At 36.2% G+C, this 20055-nt stretch overlaps 1 protein-coding gene across 3 annotated transcripts in view; it reads left to right on the top strand.

Moving 5' to 3' along the window:
• The window catches only part of SCFD1 (sec1 family domain containing 1), a 125043-nt gene that overhangs the window by 10725 nt on the left and 94263 nt on the right, over positions 1-20055 (top strand). For 2 of the 3 annotated variants that reach the window (XM_070427379.1, XM_070427388.1), the window contains exons 4-10: positions 949-1039; positions 6681-6803; positions 8210-8297; positions 12157-12246; positions 13457-13512; positions 15970-16055; positions 17995-18094. In XM_070427379.1, the coding sequence (XP_070283480.1) occupies positions 949-1039; positions 6681-6803; positions 8210-8297; positions 12157-12246; positions 13457-13512; positions 15970-16055; positions 17995-18094 (634 nt within the window). Of the gene's footprint in view, positions 1-948; positions 1040-6680; positions 6804-8209; positions 8298-12156; positions 12247-13456; positions 13513-15969; positions 16056-17994; positions 18095-20055 lie in introns of those variants that run through there. The other variant, XM_070427397.1, reaches the window with a different exon arrangement.

Raw genomic sequence — 20055 nt, forward strand, 5'->3', positions numbered from 1 at the left:
ACATTTTTTATTCCTTTAATTTACATATACTTTTTAAATTAGTTTACGATTAATATGAAAAATTTAAGTAATTATGAAGTAATGACTTAATCACTGTAGGAGGCTATGCTACCTTCTTAACTACTGAATTTATTTGATTATGTTGCTTCTAATATGTTTGATAAATTGCATGTGACTCTTCACTCTCTTTATAGAAGGATGACTAAAATATTGTATATAGAAGGACATATATAAAAGGTTGTACATAGAATATTGCTTATAGAAGCATGGCTGTAGAATATTGTAGAAATAGAATTTTAGTTCTATTTCCTGATACAAGCATGATAAAATCTTACAATGAAGAATAAAGACATTTTGTGATTTGATATTGGATATTTGAATGAATATACTGCCTGGATTGTAAAAAAGAAAATTATCAAGTGATAAAAATCTTTGCATGCTTATGCATTCTGTTACGTAGCAAAAAAAAAAAATTCTCTTAAAGGAAGCATTTATATGTCTTTCATTTAAAAAATATATTTGACTTTATGGTTAAATTTTTTTTACTGCTTCTAAAGACTTCCAGCTTTCTGTTTTTTTCTCTCTTGGAGAACTTCACTTTCCTTCCACTTGCCTCCCCAATCTTTTTCTATGAAAAATGGGAAAAAAATTCATTTTGAATGTGCTTTAAGTTCTCTTTCAAGGAGAACATTGGTAGAAGAGGTATTAAAAGTAAGGCAACTGGAGTATAAGAAATGAAGACTAAGAGATTAGAATCTTACTACTTAAATAGTAACACTGATACAAGGAGAAAGCTGGGTTAAATAAGTAATTACAGCAAGAGCTTTTAGAGTACCGGTTACTGTTCTTGAACTAGTGAACTCCCAGTTTGGTAAATACTGATTTAAACTGTCTTTTTAGATAAGTGACTAAGAAAAAAGTGAATTTTATGTTCTTTATGTCTTCTAGGCTTTTGCACTCGGATCGAGATCCTATTCCAGATGTTCCTGCAGTGTATTTTGTAATGCCAACTGAAGAAAATATTGACAGAATGTGCCAGGTAACATGATTTCTTATTTTCCCAACTCTTGAATGTGAAAACAGATTTTTTAAAAAAATCTTAAGATATCTAGTGTGAAAAATCAGAAATTCCCTTACTCAGTTTCCCACTTTGATTTTTTGAGACTATGTTTGAATTTTAAATACCAGTCTGACAGATTAAAATTATTTTTTTGGCTGAAGAAGCATTTTATTGATTAAGACTGAGTCTAGTTTAAAAAAAACAAACCCACAAATAAATAAAAAACAGAAAACGTAACACTATAGCTTAAAAGTAGGATTTTATTTTTCTAAGATAATAATTAGCCTGGAAGTAGGATGTCCAAGGTAGTATAGCTGCTCTACGAGGTAATAAAAGATTCAGGCTCCCTCTATCTTTCTGATCTATCATCTTTAGTTTGTAGCTTTTCATTGGCTTGCTTATTGCTTCATGGATGCAAGGTAGCAGCTGCAGCTGTAAACATCACATCTTTGCTCAAGGCTGGAGGAAGGGGAGAATGGATATGCCACCCCTGGCTGTTCATTTAGATCAGGAAAGCTAAGCTTTCCCTGAAACTCCCAGACGACTTTCATTTATGCCTCACATACGGTAGAATTAACTTCAAAGGAGGCTGTGGAAGTTAATATTTAGATAAGTGTATTGCTACCCCAAACAAAATCTGGATTCTTTTAGCAAGGAAGAGGGGGATATTGAATAGGTAGCTAACAAATCACAAGCATCTTTACTTATTTATTGTTGAATGAAGTTACTAATTAAATTATTGTTGAAAATCACATATTTTGTGTCTTCTTTAGTTAATGATGCCTGGCTTTCTATTTTACCCTGCATTAACTCAACTATGCCACTTTTAAAAGAGGCACAATTTATCAGTCCCTTCCTATTTCCTTTTGTTACAACAGTTTTATTGAAATATAGTTCACCTAACCATAAAATTCACCCATTTTCAATGTACAAAGTGTAGAGTTCATTGGTTTTCAGTATATTCAGAGTTGTGCAACCATCATTATAATAAATTTTTAGAACATTTTCATCTCCTTAACTGTTATATCGTCCACCTCCACTTCCTATCCTGAGCTACTTTCTGTTTCTTAACATATGAATGGAATTATATACATGGTCTGTTGTATCTGACTTCTTTCTTTTAGCATAGTATTTTCAAAGTTCATATCATAACATGTACCAGTACTTCATTCCTCTTTATTATGTAACTAGAGGCCCGGTGCACAAAAATTTGTGCACTTGGGAGGGGGAGGGGCGTTCCCTCAGCCCGGCCTGTGCCCTCTTGCAGTCTGGGACCCCTCAGGGGATGACCACCTGCTGGCTTAGGCCCGCTCCCCGGGGGATTGGGCCTAAGATGGCAATTAGACATCCCTCTGGAAGCCTGGCAGCCCTCAGGGGATGTCCACTTGCCAGCGGGGAGCAGGCCTAAACTGCAGTCGGACATCCTTAGCGATGCTGAGGAGGCAGGAGAGGCTCCCACCACCACCGCTGTACTGGCAGCCATCAGCCTGGCTTGTGGCTGAGCAGAGCTCCTCCCATGTGAGAGTGCACTGACCACCAGAGGGCAGCTCCTGCATTGAGCATCTGCCCTCTGGTGGTCAGTGTGTGTCATAGTGACCAGTCATTCCCAGTCCTTCTGCTGTTAGGGTCAGTTTGCATATTACCCTTTTACTATATAGGATAGAGGCCTGGTGCACGGGTGGGGGCCGGCTGGTTTGCCCTGAAGGGTGGCCTGGATCAGGGTGGGGGTCCCCACTGGGGTGCCTGGCCAGCCTGGATGAGGGGATGATGGCTGTTTGCAGCTGGTCACACCCCCTTCAGGGTGGGGGTCTCCACTGGGGTGCCTGGCCAGTCTGGGTGAGGGGCTGAGGGCCATTTTCAGGCTGGCGGGTGACTGAAGCTCCCAACCTCTCCTTTTTTTCTTTTTTCTTTTTATTCTGGGATTTACCTTGTATGGCTGTCACTGGAACTGAGAGCCAGCTTTAGCTCTGAGGCTCGGCTCCAGCTCTGAGACCTCGCTGCTGAAAGCAGGTATCTGGGTTTGTTTGGCTTCTATAATTGAAACACTGTTACAGCTCCAGCTCTGAGTCCCGGCTGGCTGAAAGCAGGTTTCTGGGTTTGTTTAGCTTCTATAATTGCAACATAGTTGCTTAGAGTACAGCTCAGAGCTGGGCAGCGGCAGGTGGGGAACCTTGGCTTCCTCCATCACTGGAGCAAGCAAGCCTCCTGTTCGCTTCAGCCGCCTGGCTGCCGGCCGCCGTCTTGGTTGGCGGTTAATTTGCATATCTCGCTGATTAACCAATGGGAAGGGTGCAAAGTTATGGTTAATTACCATGTTTGTCCATTATTAGATAGGATAATAGTCTATTGAATGAATGTACCAAATTTTGTTTCTCCATTAGTTGATGGGCATTTGGGCTGATTCCACCTTTTGGCTTTTATAAACATTTGTGTATATTTCTGTATAGACTTGTGTTTTCATTTCTGTTACGTCCATAAACACCTTGGAGCGGAATTGCTTGGTAAAACTTAACCTTTTGAGGAATTGTGAAACCAATTTCTCCATATCCTTGCTAGTACTTTTTATTATCTGTAGCCATCCTAATGTGCATCTCATTGTGGTTTGGATTTGCATTTCCTTGCTGACTAATGATATTAAGCATTGTTTAATATGCTTATTAGCCATTTGTATATCTTTGGAGAAATGTCCATTCAGAACTCTAATTTTTAATTGAGTTGTCTTTTTTTATTATACTTTTAAAAAATATATGTTTTTATTGATGTCAGAGAGAGGAAGGGAGAGGGAGAGAGAGATAGAAACATCAATGAGAGAGAAGCGTCAATGGGCTGCCTCCTGCATAACCCCTACTGGGGATCGAGCCTGCAACCTGGGCTTGTGCCCTGATAGGGAATTGAACTTGTGACTTCCTGGTGCATGGATGTTACTCAGCCAACTGAGTTGTCTTTCTATTGTTTTGTTGTTAAAGTACTTTACATATTTGGGATACTAGACACTTATCAAGTATATTATTTGCAGTTATTTTCTCCCATTTTGTGGGTTTTTTCACTTTCTTTATAATATCGTTTGGAACACAAAATTTTAAAATTTTGATCTTAAACAATTTAAATTTATTTTTTCTTTAGTTGCTTATACTTTTGATGTCATGTTTAAAAAACCAGTGCCAGCCCCGGCGGGGTGACTCGGTTGGAGCATTGTTCTGTACACCAGTATCTAGGTTGCGGGTTCAATCCCCAGTCAGGGTTCGTATGGGAGGCAACCAATCAATGTTTTTCTCTCTCTCTAAAGTCAGTCAATAAACATGTCCTCAAGTGAGGATTTTACAAAAAAGGAAAGAAAGGAACTATTGCCAAATCTTGTTTTCTTCAGATTTTTATATATGGTATGAGGTAGGTGTCCAACTTAATTCTTTTTCATGTGACCATCCAATTGTCCCAACATCATTTGTTGAAGAGATTATTCTTTCCCCAATGAAAGGTCAATTAACAGTGGTTACGTTGGTTTATTTCTGGACTCTCAGTTCTATTCCATTGACCTTTGTTCTTATGCCAGTACCACACTGTCTTGATTACTCTTCCTTTGTAACAAAATTTGAAAGTTGAAAATTGAGTTCTTCAACTTTGAACTTTGTTTTCAATGTTATTTAGGCTTTTTTGGGTCCCTGAATTTCCATATTAATTTTAGGATTAGGTTACCAATTTCTATAAAGAAGCCACCTGAGGATCTGTTAGGGATTGCCTTGAATCTGTAGATCAATTTTTAGAGTATTGCCATCTTAACAATATTAAATTTTCTGATTTATGAACATGCAGTATCTTTCCATTCCTTTTGATCTTTCAGTAATGTTATATAGTGTGTAGAATATAAGTCTTGCAGTTCTTTTGCTAAATTTATTCTTTATATTTTTAGTGCTATTGTGAATGGAATTTTGGCGGGGGGGGGGGGGGGGGGTGGGGATTGCAAGTGTGTAGACACCCAGTTGACTTTTATATATTGAGCTTGTATCCTGCAGCCTTACTCAACTTCTGTGTCCTTTTGAAATGTTTCCATCATTCTTTGTCTACTTCTTACTTTTCTGGCACAGTCCAGGATTCAAGCATTTGTCTAAGGAGCCCTGGTTGCTTTTTTGTAGAGAACAGTATTTAGAAATTAGCATCTGATCATTGCTACTAGGGTGTCCCAGTCCTTTGGCCCTTTCAATGAACAGAGTTAAGAAATATATGTATGTACCTATACACACACTTTTATATTTATACTAGAGGCCCAGAGCACAAAATTCATGCACAGGTAGTGTCCCTACGCCTGGCTGGCGATCAGGTCCAATTGGGGCCTTCCGGCTGCCAGCCAGGGCCTCCCTCCCCCAGCTGCTGGCTGAGGCCTTCCTTCGTTCTGTGCCGCCCCCTGGTGGTCACTGCATGTCATAGCAATCGATTGAACTTCTGGTCAAACTCCTGAGCAGACAATTTGCATATTAGGCTTTTATATGTATAGATTTAATTTTATAAATCTTCCTACTTATCTTTCTAGATAGATAGATAGATAACCTCCAAAACTGTTTCAGTTTAAAAATACAAGATTCATTCTAGCTTTTCCTTTTTCAAGTTTATAACTTCTTTCTCTGACAATAAGAAACATGGCTCTCAATATCCTCAACAGATTTACTTATTTTCTCAGTCCTCTCAATTCTCAGTCCTTTAATGATTCTCCCAACCTTTGTAGAACTACTGCCCTGCTCAGCCACCTTCTTCACACAGGCTCCAACTCCTCAGTTTTTCCCATTCCAGCATCTCTGAAATCAGATGCATCTTAAAAATTATGGTGTATTATAGCATTTTATTGCAGCATTAATTCTTTCTTAATGTTACATAAAATAATGATGCCTGTTATGATTGACAATATCTTAGCTTTGAAAAATGTGGTTATTTAGAGGTCTGTTTGCCTGGAATTTAAGAAGATAAGTAAATTTTCCCTGGCCACTGTGCTGCAGTGGTTGGAGCATGAGCCCTGCACACTGAAAGGTCTTGGGTACAATTTCTGGTTCATGTCTGGGTTGCAGGTTCGATCCTGGACCCAGTCTGGGCTTGTGTAGGAGGCGGCTGATCAATGTGTCTCTCTCTCATCAATATTCCTCTTCCTCTTCCCTCTCCAATTAGTTTTTGAGGCTTATGTCTTAATGTTCTTGCTTTTCCAAAATTTATTAGTTTTGTTAAATAGTGTAATTAACATGTTAAGCGCCATGTCAGTCACCAGTGACTGACACTATACTTTCCGTCCGAACCGGTCAGTCAGTGGTGAAATCGAATATCGGATATCCTAGACTAAATGGAAAGGAAGACAAAACAGGCTTGGCGCTTAAGGTGTTAATAGGATTTCATTGATAATATAACTAAAATATAACTTTATTAATATATCTACTTGGTTATGTCTGGTAACCAAGTAACCAATACTTCTTTATAACTTTGTTCTCTTAGGATACTTTTTTTGATTGTCATTTTTATATAATTTGTCTCTTAAATGGTATATTATCCTTCAAAACCTTGCTCTTATACTATCTAAAAGATTTTTATTTGCGATCATTCTTTATACTAGCCTGTAAGAATGAAGTATTCATTGTATTTATAGGATCTTCGGAATCAACTCTATGAATCATATTATTTAAATTTCATTTCTGCTATTTCAAGAAGTAAACTGGAAGATATTGCAAACGCAGCATTAGCAGCTAATGCTGTACCACAAGTAGCCAAGGTAAGGGATTTTCGTTGGCTGATGACATTTTGTTAATAAAATATAGTAATATTCTGAAACCTGTTAGTCGATATAGGTGTCTAATAAAGGACCAGAACCACCTAAGAATATTCAGACTCATTACTTTTAGAAGGAGTTCTGATAATGTAAATTATCTTAAACTTGACCTGGGCAAAATAAATCAAACCAAAGAAACCTACTTAATGAATTTGAAAGATAAAAAGAAGAAGCTGAATCAGTGTTTGTTTTAGGCTGGGATTAGTATAATCTTTTTAGCTCAACTTAGAAATAGCTTGCCAGTTGTGTTATCATAAATTATACTCAAAACGTATTGACATTGTTTTATCTATAATCACTACATTTACCATAATATCTCTAGATCTTTTCTTACTTAGGAGAGAGGGTCTAGAAAAGCTAAACTGCATATTATAAGAAAAGTGAAATTCACAATAAGCCAGCACTTCTATATCATAGTGACAGGTTTAGCTTTGTTACAAATAAAGTCTGTAAAATATATTCTTGGTTATAGCCCTGTGCTTCTTGAATTTAGATGAGACAGAAATGAAATTCTGGAGAATAGTATAGAGCAAATAAAAAACTAAACAACCATGCATTTACTTCTTATTTTTTCTCACTGATTTAGATAGTCTTCATTCATAGATTTAGATAATACTCTATTATTTCTGATTATTTTTTGAGGCTTATGTCTTAATGTTCTTGCTTTTCCAAAATTTATTAGTTTTATATAAAACTAGGGGCCCAATGCACGAATTCGTGCACCTTGAAAGGAACTGTGGGCCGTGAGGCTGCGGTGGGCACAGGGGCGGGTCTTGGCCCATCCTCCATGCCATCACCTGGCCCCTCCTGCCACGGCCTCCCAGTCCCCTGTCTGCTGGCAGTCCCACTCCCACCACCACTCCCACGCGCGGACGGCACTGGCCCCGCTTACACCCTCTGATGGCACGAAGCGATTGGGGCCAGCACCATCAATGGGTATGAGCAGCAGCTGCTGCCCCGATCGCCCCTCAGGAGCAGGGGGGGTGGAGAAGCCCTGAGAGGCGTTTGGGGCCTGCAGCTACTGCTCACACCCACTGATGGTGTCGAGCAATCGGGGCGGCAGCAGGTGTAAGCAGGGGCAGCGCCAGCAGTAGGTACGAGCGACAGTTGGAACCGCTGTAAAATAAGCCAGGGCTCAAAGGTTTATTTTTGGTTTTGTGGTGGGTTGTTTTTTTTTTATATTAAGTTCATTCTTGTCCAGTTAGGCAATCTGTTACATAGTATGATTTTTAGCTATTGAATAAAATTGTAATTTTTTTCAATTTTTGCCATTGGTAGATTAAATCAAACTAAATGTGCTTTATTGTAAAATTGACTTGTAAACCTTTTTTTTGTTTGTTTGTTTCTAGGTTTTTGACCAGTATCTCAATTTTATTACTTTGGAAGATGATATGTTTGTTTTATGTAATCAAAATAAGGAGCTTGTTTCATATCGTGGTAGGATTTTTGAATATTGAATTTATTGTTAACAAAATGAATGGTGTACTGTAAAAAAATGAACTTGTTTAGTGCAGTCCAAAACCAGCTTTGTTTACAGCTATACAGCTCAATAAGATTTTTTTAAAGCATGCAAAGAACACAGGTGTCACATAGAAACAAAATTTATTTAATAAACCTGTTTTGTAAGCTCAGTGAAGTATCAGTTTTTTTACCTTTTAGGTGCCGCACAACAATTTGCATGAAAAGTTCACTCATGGCAAATAAGGCAGTATTTTAGTAGTAAGATTCAGTCAGTTTTTTCGTATTTTAACCCTTGGACAAGAACAAGTTACTTTTCTGTACTTCGGTTCCTTATCTGTAAAATGGGGATGATAATACTACCTACCTCAGAGAGTTTTTGTGGGCAATAAATAGATTAGTGTAAAATGCCTAGAAAAGTTTCTCCTCATGGTATACACTCAGAAAAAGTTGGCTAATATTGCTGTTTGTCAAGTTCAGACAACCACAAGGAGTCAGCAGCTTCTCTAGTGCTGTTATAGAATGAAGTGCCTTTCTCAGATATAGGTTGTTAGACTCCGCGGTAGTGAGATTGAGTATTGGTTTTGAAGCAAATGCTGTCTAACCATCTCTAAAGCCTGCTTTCCAATTTTGGTAAACTGACCATTCCTGGGATGTAGGTTAAAATTAACAGACATTGATACACACACACACTACAGTATATTGTCTGTGTTTCTTTGTTGATTTTTTGTAAGAACTCTTAACATGAGATCTACTCTCTTAACATGTTAAAGTGTACAGTAGAGTATTGTTGACTATAGGTACAATGTTGTATTGCAGATTTCTATAACTTACCCATGTTGTTTAACTGAAATTTAATGTCCATTGATTAGTTATGTCAAATATTTTTAAGAAAATTGCAGACTGTAGAAGATGTCATTAGCCAGTTCAGTAAAATAATAATTAATTTGCTGCTTAAGGATTGAGATGTTTGATGATGACTAGAATTTCAGTGGCTCTTAAGTGGAAAATATGTTCCTACTTAAGGGAGCACTTGGAAATGTGTAAGTGCCAGTTGTCACAACTGGGTGGGCTGCTGCTAGCAGGGACTAGGGACGCTAGATATTCTGCATTGTGTAAACCATGCTCACACAGAAAATTGTTCTGCCCAAACTGTCAGTGGTGCCCTATTATGAAACGCTGGACCAAATGATAAGCTACCTAAAAGAAGAGAATATGAATATTTTGGTTTCATTGAGCTCCTTCATATACTTTCTTGTTGAAATTAAACAGCATTCCTATGCTTGAGCTTAGCCAAAAGCCCAAAAGCGATTAAACAACACTCCTAAAAGGATAGATTTGTTGAATTGCCCATGTAAAAGATTTTTGACAGTAGTTGTTATTTACAGAAATTTATTCACAGTTAATTGAGTTATAAATTAATTAACTACTTAAGTTACATGATTAAAACCTAGTTTCCCTTAAGTCTTTAAACTAAACTTATAAATGTTGACACATTATTTGTAAATCTGGTTACATAAAAACAAGCACGTTTACTTTTATCAATTAACTCAGACTGAGCAACTAAATTCTAGTCAGTCCTATTTAACAGCTTATTTAGCTTAGTTTGCTAAATTTTCTTAAGCAGTTTAAATTGCATTTATAAATTCACTATATTAAATTTCATTTTTAAGTACTTCAGATACCAGACTAGGCAAATTTATAAATCTAACAAGGACAATCTACCCAAATATTTAAATAATTTTTAAAAATAATTAAATTGATAATGAGTCTAAGTTCATTAAACATTCAAGTCAAGTACTTGTAAATTTAATTTTCTTACACTGCCTCTCAATTTTAAAGAGCACAAGTCTGAAATTATTAATCAGTAAATTTGTATTTAAATACAATTTATTTAAGCATAATCACATCTTAAACTGCTCATATTCTCAATAGTATAGTTATTATAATAATTCTAGGTTGCTTCATAAAGCACTTTACAATATAAGCTCATTTACTCCTTAGAATAACTTTGTGAAGTAGGTATTATTTTCATTTTCCAAAGGAAGAAACTGAGTCTCAGATGTTAAGGAAGTTAATAAGGAAATAGCAGAACCAGGTTACTAAGCCCAGGCTCTTATTCCAGGGACAGCACTCTTAACCATTATGTGCCAAATCCTCCCACACAGTACAAGTGCTTTAGCTGATCTTAAACAGGTTATTCCAAACATAAATCAAATATACTAATGCCATGGATTTGGTTATCTACTTTCTGTGGATTGAGAATTTATCTTGTAAAGGAGGCAGATTTATATCTCAGTGAGACTCAGACTACTGTCTCAGACAAACCAGATTGTTATCACAAGTGAGTTGATGCTATCCATGGAAAGGTTTTTGACTATTCAGGTCCGTTCTCAGAGTGTGGGATTAGGGTATAGGACCAAAGGGACAGAAGCTTCCACGTAGATTTTTACCTATATGTTATTAAAAAAATGAACTGAGTGTTTTCCTAGATTGGTATCCCCTAATTTACATAATTCACAGTTTACCCTTATGCTATTTCTGTCATTAATTTAGATAGATGGCAGTCTGCACCAAGAAGTAGCACATTTTTTTAATACAGATTCGGTATTGCCTGGCTCAGTTCTTTATTGTTTTTATGTTCTCGGTCTGCATGGACAAAGTATTTCTTTACATATTTTGATATATCCAGTTGGATTCTGTTTTCCTCTCATGTTAATCACAAGTAATATTAAATTTAATATTTTTTCACATTCGGGATGTTTGGAAATTAAAAATAGTATATAGATCATATTTTATTTTTTATTTTTTAAAAAATATATTTTATTGATTTTTTACAGAGAGGAAAGGAGAGAGATAGAGAGTTAGAAACATCGATGAGAGAGAAACATCGATCAGCTGCCTCCCGCACACCTCCTGCTGGGGATGTGCCTGTACATGCCCTTGACCGGAATCGAACCTGGGACCTTTCAGTCTGCAGGTTGACGCTCTATCCACTGAGCCAAACCGGTTTCGGCTATAGATCATATTTTAGTGTAATCTTTTAACAAATAGTTACTGAGCATCTCCTTGTCAGACACTGGGCCTAGTTATTGTGTGAAATAGGAAGATGAATAAGGTCAAGTCTTTGACTGTCAATGACAGTCTTCACAACAGTATTTCTGGAAATATAGCCCCAAGAATCATCTAAGGTGCTTGTCAAAGTTGCATATTTCTTAGAATTATTTCAAATCTATTGAATTGAATCTCTAGGGGAAAGGACCAAGAATCTCTAATTTTTAATAGCTTTCATAGAAATTTATTTCTCTTCCATATTCCCAGAGTGATTCTTATACCCACTAAAGTTTGGGAACCACTTATGTACCATCTAGCTAGTAGATCAGAAAAGACTTTAATATAACTCAACATAATAAAAAGGAAATGATATGTGAAGTTAGTCTTGTCATAATTGATTTGTATTATTCTTTTCTGGCAGTAGTTGAAGATCAGTAGTTTGTTTAGGCCATCTAGTGCTTGTGAATAAAACGATGGAAATTCAATATATATTTTTCTATTACTCTGGCAAAAACTTTGTGTGTTTTATGTGGTGGCTTTTTTTCTTATTATTGCTCTGATATTGATACTAATTACTACTGATACCGAGGTGGGATTTTTTTAAGGTAGTATAATTTTTAATGGATACTTGTAAAGTTTAAACATAAAAAATTTTACTTATTTGAGTATTACATATGTTATTAAACTGAGTATTGATTAGGAGTTTAGTAATAATTTTAAGAGTTTAATAAAATAAGGCATAAATTTTGGTCTCTTTATTTCTCCTTTACTTGTGTCATTTTAGCTATTAACAGGCCAGATATCACAGACACTGAAATGGAAACTGTTATGGATACTATTGTTGACAGCCTCTTCTGCTTTTTTGTTACACTGGGTAAGTTTTCAAGTCTTTCTTCAAAGTAAATTATTTAACAGCTCATTTTAATCTATTAAACTATAATATCCTGTTTTTGTTTTTTATACACTCCACACATGCACTTATTTAGACTATTTGTAGAAAATAACCTGAAAGAATCCATATCTAATTCTTAGTGGGGATTATTTTAGTGTATTGGAATCAAGAGGGTTAACATTATACATGGCTAAAATTTGAATTTTTCTTATTATATGTATAAATAAATTGCCATCAGACCAAAACAAAGTTTAAAAATTTGCTAATAGTCTAATTTTTACTTCTGCAGTTGACTGAGCACTCTTTGAATAGAATCTAAAATGCAACAATTTCAGTATATAAAAAATACAATGTTCCAAGTTTGTTTTATGAACTTCTCAATGCATTCGTTTTTATTTTATTTTAGATTTTTGCCTTTGAAAAATGTGATGTAATAAATTAAGAGGTTTGATAAGTTGATAATTTTTAGGAGCATTTAAAATTATGTGAAGAGGTGTTTTCTGTTATCTTTTAAATTAATATTTCAAAAAGAGATTGTAATCCTTTATGGTTAATTTATAAGATAAATAAAAAATAATAATAGCAAACTACTAAATTATCTTCATTCTTTTTCTTTAAGTGAAATTAAAGTGAATCTTGTGAGTAGAGAGTAAACTTACTTTTTGAAACTGCCTGTAGGAAGTTGAAATGCCAATTTAGTGAATTCATTGAAAAACCTGGTCACATTGATTGCCCAACACTATATAAAAATAGTCTTTCTGACTCCCTTTATAATTGGGAAGGTTCATTTTGCTTTTACTCTTCAGATTATAAATCCTTTTTTTATGTTTGTAACCTAAAATTATATACATGTATTGTATGTTGTTTTTAAAAAAAATATATATATATATATATATATTATTGATTTCAGAGAGGAAGGGAGAGGGAGAGAGAGATAAAAACATCAATGATGAGAGAGAATCATTGATTAGCTGCCTCCTGCACACCCCCAACTGGGGATCGAGCCTACAACCCAGGCATGTGCCCTTGACTGGAATCGAACCTGGGACCCTTTGGTCTGCAGTCCGACGCTTTATGCACTGAGCCAAACCAGCTAGGGCTGTATGTTATTTTTTAATGCTGATAAATTTTGTAAGTAGTCATTTTAATTATTAAGAGTGGAAATCATTGCTAACAACTATTGTTAAAATAGGTGCTGTTCCTATAATCAGATGTTCAAGAGGAACAGCAGCAGAAATGGTAGCAGTGGTGAGTTTATGCAAATATCCATTGGGGATAAATAATACTGCATCACCTGTTTTACATAAATACCTCAAATGTTTTTATTAATTTTAAAAATATGATTGCTATGAGTTACATATTAAGTACCTAAAGCAAATATTTTTATAACATTGGGATTCCACCAAAAATAAAAAGTAATCATTGTGTACTTCTATGTAATGGAATAAGATGATTTACTTCAATGTGCTATTCTAGCCCTATTATTTTAAAAACTAGAGGCCCAGTAGACGAAAATTTGTGCACTCGGGGGTGGGGGGGGAGCCTCAGCTCAGCCTGTGCCCTCTCGCAGTCTGGGACCCCTCGGGGGATGTCCACCTGCCGACTTAGGACCAGTCCCTGGGGTATTGGGCCTAAGCTGGCAGTCAGATATCCCTCTGGCAGCCCGGGAGCCCTCAGGGGATGTCCAACTAATGGCATAAGCTGTTAGTCGGACATCCTTAGCGCTGCCACAGAGGCAGGAGAGGCTCCCAGCACCGCCGCTGCGCTGGCCAACCATGAGCTGGCTTCTGGCTGAGTGGCACTCCCCCTGTGGAAGTGCACTAACCACCAGGGAGCAGCTCCTGAATTGAGCATCTGCCTCCTGGTAGTCAGTATGCGTCATAGTGACTGGTCGTTCCAGTCGTTCTGCTGTTAGGGTAAATTTGCATATATCCTTTTATTATATAGGATTCTTTTCATTGGTTTTGTTGATGTTTGCTTTGTTTTTTGTTTTTGTTGTTTTTTTTTAGAGGGAGAGAGAGGAAGGGAGAGGGATAGAGAAATAGAAACATCGATGAAAAAGAAACATAATTGATCAGCTGCCTCCTACACACCTTCTACTGGGGATCAAGCCTGCAACCCAGGCATGTGCCCTGAGTGGCCAGATTATCATGACCACCTGACATTTGTAGGCAAATTAGCCGTACACTGCATCGTATGGGATATGGAAGCCGAAGGCCTGTTCAAACACCTTTGCTGTCTGCAGTTACCAAGATAAAACGTCTCCAATTCGCACAGGAACATAAGGATTGGATAGTCGAGCATTGGAAAAAAGTCATGTGTTCCGATGAATCACGTTTCCAGTTGCATCATGCAGATGGCAGCGTGAGAATTTGGTGGAAACAGTGTGAAAGCATGCATTTCACATGCATGAGTACAACCCTTCAAGCTGGTGGGGGCAGTTTTACGGTTTGGGGCATGTTTTTTCTGGCATGATTTGGGCCCTTTAATTCGTGTGGAACAACGTCTGAATAGCACAACATACCTAAGTACCGTTGCTGATCAGCTTCATCCTATCATGTTGATGGCGTATCCCAATGGAGATGGCTTCTTTCAGCAAGACATGTGCCATGCCACGGTGCTCGTATTGTGCAGGAGTGGTTTCAAGAACGTGAGGGAGACTTTACCTTGCTTAGGTGGCCCCCACAATCACCAGATCTCAATCCAGTTGAGCATTTGCGGGATGAAGTTAAAAGAGCCATCAGGCAGCTGGTTCCACAACCATCAAATCTCACAGAACTGGACAGTGCTACTCATCAGGCATGGTGTCAGATTCCTCGCATCACCTTTCAACATCTCGTGGAATCAGTGCCAAGAAGAATTGCCGCAGTATTGAAGGCAAAAGGTGGCCCAACGAAGTACTGATGGGGTGGTCATAAAAATCTGGCCACTCAGTGTATGTTCCTCATTCAGCCTTTTCTTTTTTCTTTTTTTTTTTCAGCCTTATTTTTCCAAATAGTATTTTATACCTATTTGATCCCACAAACTGTTTAATATTTAACTTTATTTAGCAAATATTTATTAACAGTCATAACCATTTTTAAAATTGTTAGGTGCATTTTCCTACAATATTGGAATAAAATATTCAATATAAATTGAGCACTCAAAATTTGCTTTAAAGATTAAAAAGTAAATAAGGGATTAGAAAAATTACTGAAAAGGAAAGAGGGTAAATGGTATGGAAAGGAGGAGGAAGATACACTAACGTTTATTAGTTTTATTAGCCCAAATGAATCATTGACTGGTGGAAGGCTGCTTTCTTTCACATACTTCATTTCCATTCTGGAGCCTCTTGTAGCCTCCACTATATAGTCACATTCCTTGGTAAAACAGGGTGATGCTTGGGCTGAGAAGGTGGGTCATTACTGCAAAGCGTTTTCTGTACTTAAAGTATAAATAGTCAAGGAAAAGTGATTTTTAATGAAATCAGGTCTGAGTCACAATAGAAGAGGCATTGGTCTTTTCAAATCCAAGTTATGATGATATTGAATAGTGAAGAAGTTAAAATATTTAAGATTTTATAATTGCTACTTTGTAAAGAAATTCCAAGTTTCCTAGTTATGACACTAAGAATACAGTATATATTACAGTTCAGTGAAATACATTATATATTACAGAACAATGAAACTGTTCTTTACGAGTTAATGTAAAATTTGCTTTTTTCAGAAACTAGACAAAAAACTTCGGGAAAATCTAAGAGATGCAAGGAACAGTCTTTTTACAGGTGACACACTTGGAGCTGGCCAATTCAGGTATTATATTAGTTAATATACTTATAGGACTTGAAAATGAAACATTTGTAGTTTGGGGGGTTTTCTTATCTGAGAAAATACTCTTATAGTTGAAATTTGTTTCTTTTTTAAAATGAGGTTACTAGGATCAGGGTGTTGACTCAAATTGTTTAAATGAAATATTTAATTTACTTTGTTTTGTTAGAAATTTTTGTTTTGCATTTTTATCATCTGTTGGAGAAATTTTTCTATTTCTATGACTTTGAAGGTCAGAAGCCATTTCTTTAAATTCTCAGCTTCTTGGTAATGAAAACAAAGAAGTGAAAAACTTGTGAAGCTTATATCTATTTCTCCCTACTAGCTAGTTTCCGTTTTTATATTGAAATACTAATAGCTTAAACTAATAAAGTGTTTTTTTCTTTGTTAGCATGTCTAGCATGAGTAGATAATGTCATAGTTACTCAATTATTATTGCATTTTGCTATAGAGTAACATTTGATTACTAAAAATAATGGATGATATTGGAGTGAAGAATTAAAGAAATTCATACAAATGAATTTATTTCAAGGGAAGAATACTCAAATATTCTTAAATATTTTTCACAGTGTTTCTCATTAAGTGGAGCAGAAACATCAAATTCTCACTTGGTTATTGCTTCAGAAGCAATCACTGTGTTGTCATACCCTATTTAATAGGTCCTTTTTATAGTGCCACTATATAGACACTTTTATTTGAATAATTTTTTTAAAAAATTACATTATTAAAATATAGTCGTCTTATTTTTAATTTGTTGGATGCATTTCTAAATTATTTTAATTAGTGGTCAGCATCCTTGAGGGACTGTTGTTAAATACATTTGAATACAGTTAGTTGTGGGCTAATGATTCTCAATGGGAACTTGGTAATATCTGGAGAAATATTTGGTTGTCACAACTAGGAATCTACTGGGCTGTGTTATAGGATGCTGCTAAACATCCTACAGCGTATAGGACTCTCCATAATGAGGAATTATCCAGCCCTAAATGTCAATAATGCTGAGTTAAGAAACTCTGCCCTAGGCTATCCTCCCTTGCTTTCCTTCCACCTAGCTCTGGAGTAATAAATGATAGTAAGTGGTAAGGGTGCTACTTCTGATTTTTATTGCTAGTCTTATATTCAGGGAGAGTTCACTGTCTTGCACCCAGTAGGGTCGAGTGAGTTAATTAAAATGGTCAGAGGTCTCTTGGCAGAACAAAATATATATAGTTAATATAATCAGATAGCAATGACTTCTGAAAATTAACATGTATATCTGATACAGTAGTGCCTTTAAAGCAAAGCTCTACAACTTTTGAAGACACATGGTAACCAAATGACTTTTTGCTTTAAGTGTAGTCTATTTCACATCTAAATTATAATAATGGTGTAAAACAATATTTTACTCCAAGTGACTGGTAAGTGAATAGTTATATAATTAGGTACCATTGTGGCATGATGTTTTAGTTTTATGCAATTATAATTTGATACAGTTTTATGAGACTCTTTAGAGTCTGCTTTTTGAATTTATGTTTACAGGAAAAAAATTATAATTTGCAATTGACAAAACTGTCAAACATTTGTGTAAATTTATAAGATTCTAACAGTGGCCTTTTTTTCAAAAATATGAAATATAAATCTGGTTAGAAGTAACTTATTCTTTCTTTGATAACTCTAATTATTCTGTAAGAGCATTTGTATAGATTTTTTTCCCTTTAAAAAGTACCTAAGTAAAACATAATCCAATATTTTACACAGGCTATAAGTAGTCCAAAGCATTACTTTACTTCTCTGACTGAACTAGAAAATTTTTTTAAAAGCAAAGTATTATGGAACGCCATACTTTTTGTTCATATCAAAATGACATATACTGGAAAGTATTAGAAAAATGTAGATGTATACACTGGCATCAAGATTTATATAATTGTTTTTAATATATTTACAGCTTCCAAAGGCCTTTATTAGTCCTTGTTGACAGAAACATAGATTTGGCAACTCCTTTACACCATACTTGGACATATCAAGCATTGGTGCATGATGTACTGGTAAGAAGCTAAATATACCCCTTTTTACTATAATGTAACATTAGTGAGTCCCTTCATTTAAAATTAACATCATGGCTTCACAAATACACATGATAATGATGGAGCTGAGAAAAATGAACAAAAAGAGTGATAGGCTTTGGTATCATTGGATGCTGGAGAATAGTTAAGTTCCACACTTAAGATCTGTAAATTATAAGATAAATCAATGGTAGTTTGGTCATAATGGGGAAGAGGAAATGGAGGAAAATGAATGACTTTTTAAAAAAATAAAAGTAAGTAAATAAATATGTTCTTAGGAAGAAAAGCTGTAATTTTTCCCATTTTTCTGGGAATCAGTTAAGCTTCATTTTTAAAAAAATATATTTTATTGATTATCGATCAGCTGCCTCCTGCACATCTCCCACTGGGGATGTGCCCGCAACCCAAGTACATGCCCTTGACCAGAATCGAACCTGGGACCTTTCAGTCTGCAGGCTGACGCTCTGTCCACTGAGCCAAACCGGTTTCAGCTAAGCTTCATTTTATGATAAATATAAGCAGTATTTTTATATTACACCATGTTTTTCTGAAGTAATGCCACATATGTAATTTCATGCTTAAAAGAAAAGCCTGCCTTATTTATCTACATGTTGTGTATGGCAGGTGATACACAGAGATAAATAAAACACAGTCCCAATTTTCAAAGGCAGTGGGAAGAAAATATGTACACATACAATTTCTGTACAAGACACTATGTAATAGGGCCAGAACAGTTTCCATTTAAAAGAAAATCCTATATCATTGCCTCTGTTGAGACTATAATTCTAATTTACTAACTCTTATCTGGCCTCTGGGGATTATAGTATACTAGAGGCACAGTGCACGAAATTCATGCACAGGTAGGGTCCCTAGGCCTGGCCTCTATCAGAGCCGATCAGGGCCTTCCGGCTGCTGGCCGGGGCCTTCCTTTGTTCCCCGCCACCCCCTGGTGGTCAGTGCATGTCATAGCAGGCAATTGAACTTCCAAGGGGACACTTTGCATATTAGCCTTTTATATATAGATAGTTGTGTCATTATTGCAAAGATTGCCTGAAATGTCATATATAAAGGAAACGGAAGACATGCAGTTGATGGTTTGGACTTAATAGTTTATTTCTTTAAAACAGATTTAGCTGTAAAGTATTTCTTTTTTTTTTTTTTTTTTTTTTAAAAAAATATATTTTATTGATTTTCTACAGAGAGGAAGGGAGAGAGATAGAGAGCTAGAAACATCGACGAGAGAGAAACATCGATCAGCTGCCTCCTGCACACTCCCCACTGGGGATGTGCCCGCAACCCAGGTACATGCCCTTGACCGGAATCGAACCTGGGACCTTTCAGTCCGCAGGCTGACGCTCTATCCACTGAGCCAAACCGGTTTTGGCTGTAAAGTATTTCTTTAAATTAGATTTCAGGATTACTAATGGAAATTGGCAGTTCTGCACAATTGTCTATCGTAGAGTCCTATGCCATTCTCGACTCTTAAGATGAGTGTCAATGAAATAGTATTCAACTCTGACTCAGTAAAGAGAGCAAGAACAATCAAAGGGACCATGGAATTAAACCCCGAGTAATGGACCATGGAAGCCAGTTTTAGGAGGTCAAGTATAAGAGGCTGAAGAAGAGGGCATTAATTCAACCATTACTGGAGTGCTTACTCTCTTACAGAACAAGACCCTGTTTTAGCAAAATATAAAACAAAGGAAAATATTCCTTTTTTCCTGGAGCGTAACATGCTAGCAGGAGAGACAGGTAATATGTAAAATAAACAAAACATATAACTTTTCAGAAAGGAGGAAATACTCTGGAGGAAAATTAAGTAATGGAGAACAGAATTACAATTATAAAATAGGGAAGACCTGCTGAAAAGGGGACACATTTGAGGAAAGATCTAAAGGAGGTAAGGTAGTAAATTATGTATCTATTTGAGAGAACAGCATTCC

Source organism: Myotis yumanensis, unplaced genomic scaffold, assembly GCF_028538775.1.
Source record: "Myotis yumanensis isolate MYYU_CA2020_CCGP unplaced genomic scaffold, mMyoYum1.0.hap1 SCAF_1, whole genome shotgun sequence".
Lineage (NCBI taxonomy): Eukaryota > Metazoa > Chordata > Mammalia > Chiroptera > Vespertilionidae > Myotis > Myotis yumanensis.